General features: G+C 37.7%; 1 protein-coding gene across 1 annotated transcript; it reads left to right on the top strand.

Moving 5' to 3' along the window:
* The first annotated feature begins 698 nt into the window (after nt 1–698).
* On the top strand, nt 699–6302 carry LOC149391451 (uncharacterized). The gene is made up of 3 exons (XM_089618532.1): nt 699–1211; nt 1284–3341; nt 5887–6302. The coding sequence occupies exons 1-3, from the start codon at nt 710–712 to the stop codon at nt 6192–6194; spliced, it is 2868 nt and encodes a 955-aa protein (XP_089474658.1). The 5' UTR covers nt 699–709; the 3' UTR covers nt 6195–6302.
* Nucleotides 6303–8050: the final 1748 nt, after the last annotated feature.

Here is an 8050-nt window from a genome sequence, read left to right as displayed (position 1 = left end):
CAAAGTAAAAAAGAAAAAGAAAAAGAAAAAAAAATAAACAAACAAACCGGAAAGGAAAAAAAAACAAAAAAAAAAACCGTCACGTGGCGGGCGTGTGGATGAAAGTTGAAAATGCTCTCCTCTTTATTATCTATGTCATAGATATAGCATAGTATTTTTAAAACGAGAATGAAGGAATATAAGTAAATCAACAACAGCGTGCCTGAATTTATAGTCAACGGTTTGGGAATATAGTAATCTCTCTAACAATTGTGTGAGCCAGTCAGCCAACACTTTAACTATTCAGGCTTTCAAATTGTATATATTAAATTCATTAATCTTGGGGATTTGATTAATTATATTAACGAATATGTGTTATTTTTTTTTTCTAATCATTTAAACACCAAACCCGTCAAGTATGAATAATATGGTTCTAATTTCTAAACATAATTGACTAAAAAAAAATCGTAATTCATATGTGCTAATCTTAGTAAGTACTTAGACGATGGCGTACGTTTTCGAAATTAAGGACCACTGAACTGAAGCAGTAAATTGTATTAGTTTGTTTGAATTAGTCTTTGTGTCTTTTTGGATCCCAAAACAGATAAATACCTATTGACTCTCTTCAAAAAAAAAAACAGAATGGACTTGATTCAAGAGTCATATATCTATGATCTATCAATGAAAAAAAAAAAAACACACACACACACACACACCAGTAATAACTAATATGCCGATTTCAACTATAAAGAAAATGAACCATCAGTGGCTCTCTGTCTCGTTTTCCGTACTGATAGTACTAACAGTACATGCCATTGATGTCAATGGAGATTCTCAAGATGAAGCCCTAGCTCTCCTCAAATGGAAAGCCAGCCTTGAAAACGCCGATATTGATTCACAGTCGCTCCTCTTTTCATGGAGGAGAGTCTCCAAAACCAACGAGTCCTTCATCGAGCCCAATCCCAACGCCACCACGATAAATCCATGCACCGGCTGGTCCGGAGTCACGTGCAATAACGCCAGTGGACACGTGATCAGAATATCCCTCACAAAGCGTGGCTTATTAGGTACGCTAATCCAATTCTCCTTCTCTTCCTTCCCTAATCTGAACCTCTTAAACCTCAGCGGAAACGCCATCTCCGGTCCGATTCCGGCGGAAATCTCTTCCCTCTCCGCCCTCGTATATCTCGACCTCTCTGGCAACAATTTCACCGGAAAAATCCCTCCCGAAATTTCCCTCCTTCGCAAACTCAAATCCCTAATCATGTCCCGAAACTCTCTCAGTCACTCGATCCCATCTTCATTGAGAAATCTGAGCAGACTCGCTTACCTTGGTCTCAGCAAAAATCTGCTCACCGGAATTATTCCCGCCGGAATCGGAAACCTCTCCGATCTACTCGAGCTTTCCATGGATAACAACCATCTCACAGGTCCAATCCCTAGGTCGTTATCCAGCCTGCGAAAGCTGACACGTGTCCATCTCTACCGGAATAACCTCACCGGCGATATTCCTGAGGATATCGGAAAGCTGAGATCTCTCGTTTCCCTGCAACTGTGGGAGAATCAGCTCAGCGGAACTCTTCCGGATTCAATCGGAAACCTAACCAGATTGGAGATTCTGTATATACGCGACAACCAGTTTTCCGGTCAGCTTCCGAAATCCCTAGAGAATCTGAAGAACCTCACTGTGTTGCGACTCGCAAGAAACAATTTCTTTGGCGAATTACCGCAGAATGTCTGCGGCTACGGATTTCTACAGACCTTCACGGCGAACGGGAATGGATTTTCCGGTCCTGTCCCCGGTAGCCTGAAAAACTGCACAAGCTTGATTCGTCTCACGCTCCATCAAAACCAGCTCACAGGAGACATTTCTGAACTTTTTGGAGCCTATCCCAAATTGATTTACATAAACATGGCCGAAAACAAGCTCAGCGGAAAAATCTCTCCGATCTGGGGAAGCTCCAAAATGATACAATATTTCAATTTTGGCGGGAACAGACTCTCCGGCAACATACCGGGTGAGATGGGAAGCTTGACTCAGCTCACGGAGCTTTACTTGTCTTCAAACTTTTTGGTTGGAGAAATTCCAAAAGAGTTTGGGAAACTTAGTTCGCTGGTGTATCTTCTCCTTGAAGCAAACCGTCTTTCCGGCGAAATACCCTCGGAGCTCGGATCCCTAGCCCGTCTAGAACAACTCGACCTGTCTTCAAACCTGTTGACCGGTAGTATAACGAGAAACCTAAGAAACTTCCAACACATGTACCTCTTGGATCTAAGCAACAACAATTTAAGCGGCGAGATCCCGATCGACCTCGGCCAGCTGAGCCGGCTCACAGACCTCGATCTGAGCTATAACAACCTCACCGGTCAAATACCATCGGAGTTCGTCGGCTTGAAAAGCTTAATGACCCTAAACGTCTCGCACAACCACCTTTCCGGTCAAATCCCTAAAAACTTTGACCAACTTCCGGGGCTGTTGACCGTGAATGTATCACACAACCAGCTCTCCGGTCCGCTTCCGGTCAACGAGGCCTTCCTCAACGCCTCCATAGACGAGCTGAGAGGGAACACTATCTGCGGTAACGTCACCGGATTAATTCCATGCACTGATGATCACTCGCGGGCGGGGCCGAGAAAACCAAACCCTAAGTCCAACTTGAAATATATTTATCTCGTGGCTTGTCCGATCATCGCGGTTTCTTCTCTTCTCTACTTAGCGTCGGTGTTTCTCTCGAAACGGAGAGCCAAACCTGACGAGGTCGAAATGATCGAGAGAGACCCGGTGCTCTCGATCTCCATCTTCGGAAGGAAAATAGAGTACGAAGAGGTGATTAAAGCCACCGGAGATTTCTCCTCGGATCACCGCATCGGACAAGGCGGGATGGGGAGCGTTTACAGAGCGGAGCTCTCGTCGGGGCTGGTGGTGGCAGTGAAGAGGCTCGAGGGCGGCGAGGGAAGGGCGTTTCGGAAGGAGTTTCTGAGTGAGATTAGAGCGTTGACGAAGATAAGGCACCGCAACGTGGTGAGGCTTCACGGGTTTTGCTCCAACGAGAACCACTCGTTCTTGGTGTACGAGTGCGTCGAGAGAGGGAGTCTAAGCTCGGTGCTGAGCAACGAGAGCAAAGCGAGGGAATTGGATTGGGAGAAGAGAGTGAAAGTGATCAGAGGAGTGGCCGAGGGATTGGCGTACATGCATTCGGGTACTTCGCCGCCGATAGTGCACAGAGACATTTCGAGCAACAACGTGTTGATCGACGGCGATTACGAGGCTCGTGTTTCCGACTTTGGCACGGCCAAGCTTTTGGAGAGGGATTCTTCTAATTGGACCGCCGTGGCCGGCACTTTTGGATACGTCGCACCAGGTAATATTATCTCTCTTTAAATTTTAGCATGAAAATATACAGTGATTATTTATGTGTACAAAATTTGTGCTCACTAGTAGAACGACCCTTACAGATTACATATTTACATGAGCCGATATTAAACTAATTTTCTAAAAAATATTAGCCACGTATTTTTTAGTGTATTTGTTCGAAAGTAGTTAGTTAGTTGCATAATTTGTTTACAGTATTGGATAGTTATTTGAATATTGTTTCCTTTAAAAATAAGAAGCAACAGTTGCGACTCGTTTGTTTTTTGTTTTCTGGTCTTATTAAATAGGTCGCGTAGTTTTGAGAGAAGAAAAGTAGGCATTCAAGCAAAAAAAAAAAAAAAAGAGTAGGTGGCGTAGAGGAGCGAAGCCCTATTATACCAGTTGACCCAAAAAAATAAAATATCGGAATAACTATATCATTCCATACCACATATATTTAAAAAATATTTACTGTTATGTTGTCACATTAATTGATAAATAACTTCATAAACACAAATAATTAAGTGCGGATTAAAGCCGTTAAATGGGCCGGGTCGCTCGTGGGCTAACCGGCCCTACCCTCTTTTTTTAGAGGTTTTCGGCCGGCCCCGAAAATGGTCGAGCCGAACCGGACTTCATGAAGGGCTTGGGCTGGGCCTAAGGTATAGGTCCTCAAGCCCGGCCCGACCCGGACCCTCATAAAAGTCCAACTCGGGCCCAGTCCGGACCTTAAATAGGATCGGTTCGGGCCTAATCCTTTTTAAATAAAATAAATATTTTATTATTTTTCAAAATTATATTTTTATATACAATATTGAGTTATGTCTCAATGACATCCAAACTATTTAGACAATTAAAATAGGTGTGTGAGTGATGTCGCTCCAATTAAAATAGACAATATCATTATTTTTCTAACTCATTTTAAAATAGAAAATTAATAAAACAAAATAAATTTATGACTTTGATTTAACTTGATTAAAGGGACACCCATCAATGTAAGAGATTTCACTGATATTAAATAAATTTAAAAATGACTTCACTGTCGCAGAAAAAAAAAATATGATTTAACTCATTGAATATTCAAACAAAACAAAAATTAATGGAATACAGTGTAGAGAGAGAATAGATGGTATCTGGTGGTAGTCGTGGTTCTGAAAATGGCGAGGAAGATAATATAGAGAGAGAGAGAGAGAGAGAGTAATTATACCTCGCAAGAAGCTTTTGTTGTTGCGGGTCCATGGTGAAAATGAGAGAATATTAGGAGAGATTTGATAAGTTAATTATAGTTTGATTAGATTATATAGGCGCAGGGGCGGAGTTTACAGAGAGACAGAGAGATTGTGTAATTATACCTCTTATAAAGATCGTATGGTTGCTGCTCGATAATCAAATTCAGAAAAAATATTAGGAGAGAACTTTGATAATTTTGAGTCTTGTGTTAATGACCCGACCCGACCCTCTTTTTTAGAGGTTTTGGGCCGGCCCAACCCTTTCCGAAAAAGGGTCGAGCCGAACCGAGCTTCATGAAGGGCTTGGGTTGGGTCTAGGGTATAGGCTCTCAAGCCCGGCCCGACCCGGGCCCTCATAAAAGCCCAACTAGGGGCCCAGCCGGGACCCTAATTAGGCCCGGTTCGAGCCCAATCTTTTTTAAATAAAATAAATATTTTATTTTTTTTTTCTAAATTATATTTTTATGTACAAAAAGTAGTTTGACACATAAATTTAATTTTATATTAATGATATAAATTTTTTTTACTCACATTTTTGTTGTTTTGATTAAAATTGTATTTTTTTTATTTTAAAAAACATTTATGAATTATTTTTTTTATTATAGTTTGGACTTTTTGAGATACAACTTAGATCTTTTTTAAGCCTGGGCACAAGCCCGACCTTTGGCCTCGAGAGTCGAGGGTTTGGTCCTGAGTTGGACCTAAAGTCCTATTTCTTAGGCCCGGCCCGGCCCCGCCCCGCCCAGCCCTCCAATAAACGATTTTGGGTCTGGGTCGGGCTCGGGCCTCTTTTGAGCTTGAAGAAAAAGGGTTGGACCAGCCCGGCCCGACTTTTTTGACAGCTTTTGTGCGGACAAGCTCTTGTGGAATTATTTTTCCAAAAGATAGGTTGTGTCCGGAAAAAAACTATTCAAAATTATTAAATTTTGTTTCTATTGACCCAATTGATATATTTTTTATTATATTCTTTTCACCCTTAAATTACTCCCCAATAACTTGTTATCCGGATTTTTTTTTTTTTTGGGTATGGGCAACTAGTATTTATTTTAAATAGTCGTTCACGTGTACTGTATTTAAAAAGGAAAAATTGCAATGAATAACACGTAGTAAACCATAGTTTTCAATCAAAAAATTCATTTTCTTCTCTACTCAAACTATCTATTTCACTCACATTTTCAATATTAATCTGTGATAATAAATTTGTAGTTTGATATTGAAAGTATAAATCATTATAATCCCATTAATTAACTTCCTTACATATCTATGTAGGATTGAACAAACAATATTAATCACTCCTGAATCTTTGTTTTGCGAAATTATATGCAGAACTTGCTTACACGATGAAGGTGACAGAGAAATGCGATGTGTTTAGTTTCGGAGTATTAATAGTAGAAGTGATCAAAGGCCAACATCCCGGAAATCTTACGACATCATTGTCTTCTCCGGCCACTCGAACTTCAGTGATATTCCAAGACATGTTAGACGACCGCCTCCCTTTTCCGTCCCAACAAATTTTGGACAACCTCATCGACATTTTAAAGCTCGCTGTGGCATGCTTGAATCAAAATCCTCAAGCTAGGCCAACCATGAAAGATGTGTCTGAGATCTTGTCAACCCTAATAAGATCACAATGACTTTTCATGTTTTTAATTCGTTAAAGATCTGAGAAATATATTAAATTACAATTCCCTGTATACTGTTTTCTAATTTTCTAGCCATGATCAGGGGCGGACCCAAGTGTAACCCTCTCCTCAAAACCCAAATTTTTGAGCTAATATTTTTTTTTGTTCAGCCTAAATTGTTTTTTGGCCTCCCATTTTTCTAAAATCTGGATTAGCCACTTGACATGATGTTTATTTTTAAATCACCAACAATAACATTAATGTAAGTCATGATAAGAATAATAAAAGGATCTCTAGTTAATAGCTAAATTAAAATTTCAGTTTTATAAAATAGTCAACATTTAGTATTATATTGCAAAATAGTCATTAACCAAAATAAACCAGATATATTTGACAAAAATGCATGTATTAATTTTCAATATTATTAAATTAAAAAGGTTAATTTAGGTATATAATTTTTTATAACTGACACATATAAAAAAATTTGGCTATTTTATTATTAAAAAAATAGAAATCAAACACTGGCCATTTAATAATTTTAAAGTTTGAAGTGGTTTAGTTCATTTTCATAATAAAATAGAAACAAACCCATTATTAAATGTTACAATCCACCCCATGGGTCATCAATATTGTGGCATGAACATTTTTTTTTTAACTTTTTGTAATCGCACAAACAACACAAATTTATAACAACATAATAAAAATGACTATTTTAATTAGTTTTAACATTAGAAAATGTACATACTCAAACGCTCCAACCATTGTAAAAAAAAATAAAAAAATTGGTTATCAACGAGTAAACCACTTACTGAGGAATATTTCAGAAGGAAAAAAAATTAATACAAAAAAGATACTTTTAATAAGTATCCGTCTCTTAAACATCAACATATATCATTTATAATTAATATAGTGTCTAGGTTACATTTAAGAATACTTGATATAGTTGTCTAATACAAGTTCGAGTAACACAATTATACATATGATACAAACGTATGAGGTTTTTTAATTTGGAGTTGGTATATCAAATAAATTTAAAAGTATAAATATTGATAAACACTAGGAGAAAAATATCTTCAAACAGATGTACCTCATACCGGCATGTAAAGACCCACAAGTAAATTGGACGGGTGCGGATTTGTGAGTATCATTTACATAATCTCTTTGGAAAAAAGTTTACTAATCAATCATCGATGTTACCGCGTGTATTTAACCGCTTTATAAATATTCGGTCTAAATGTAATAGAATAGTATTTATTATAATTACTTAGACCATCTCTAACTCACCCTTAATTTGGGGTGAGATTTGACATATTTAGGGTGAGATTGCTCCAACCCACCTCAAATTTGGGATTGATATACTGTTTATCACCAAATTTGGGGTGAAACTATTCATCCACCTCAAATTTGATCCACCCCAAATTTGGGGTGAAACTATTTGTAATTACAAATTCACCCACAGAAAAATTAATTTGTAATTTAGACTCTAATTTATACAAAAAAATACATATTATCAATTAAAAAAAAGAGTAAATAATATGACATTGATAATAATACATAACATTAATTAAGCACAATACAACCAAATAAAATACATACCAATTATACTAATAATTATACAAATACAATCTTAAATAAAAATTAGGGTAAACTAGCAACGTAGCCATTTTGAAACATGGTTTTTGGAATCTAGCCAACGTTTGGTAAATTTTGCAATCTAGCCATTTACTGAAATTTACGGATATAAAATACCTAATTTACCCTTTTTCTTATACTTACTTGATCAAAACACTAGCCCACGTTTGATCGGTTTGAATTGTATACAGCCAATTAATTTCATATTTTTTCGCAATTTAATTGGATATTTAGCT

The sequence above is a fragment of the Urtica dioica genome, chromosome 7, assembly GCF_054948205.1.
Source record: "Urtica dioica subsp. dioica isolate 48M chromosome 7, U.dioica_male_clone48M_v1_H2, whole genome shotgun sequence".
Lineage (NCBI taxonomy): Eukaryota > Viridiplantae > Streptophyta > Magnoliopsida > Rosales > Urticaceae > Urtica > Urtica dioica.
This window is presented reverse-complemented; position numbering and strand designations above follow the sequence as displayed.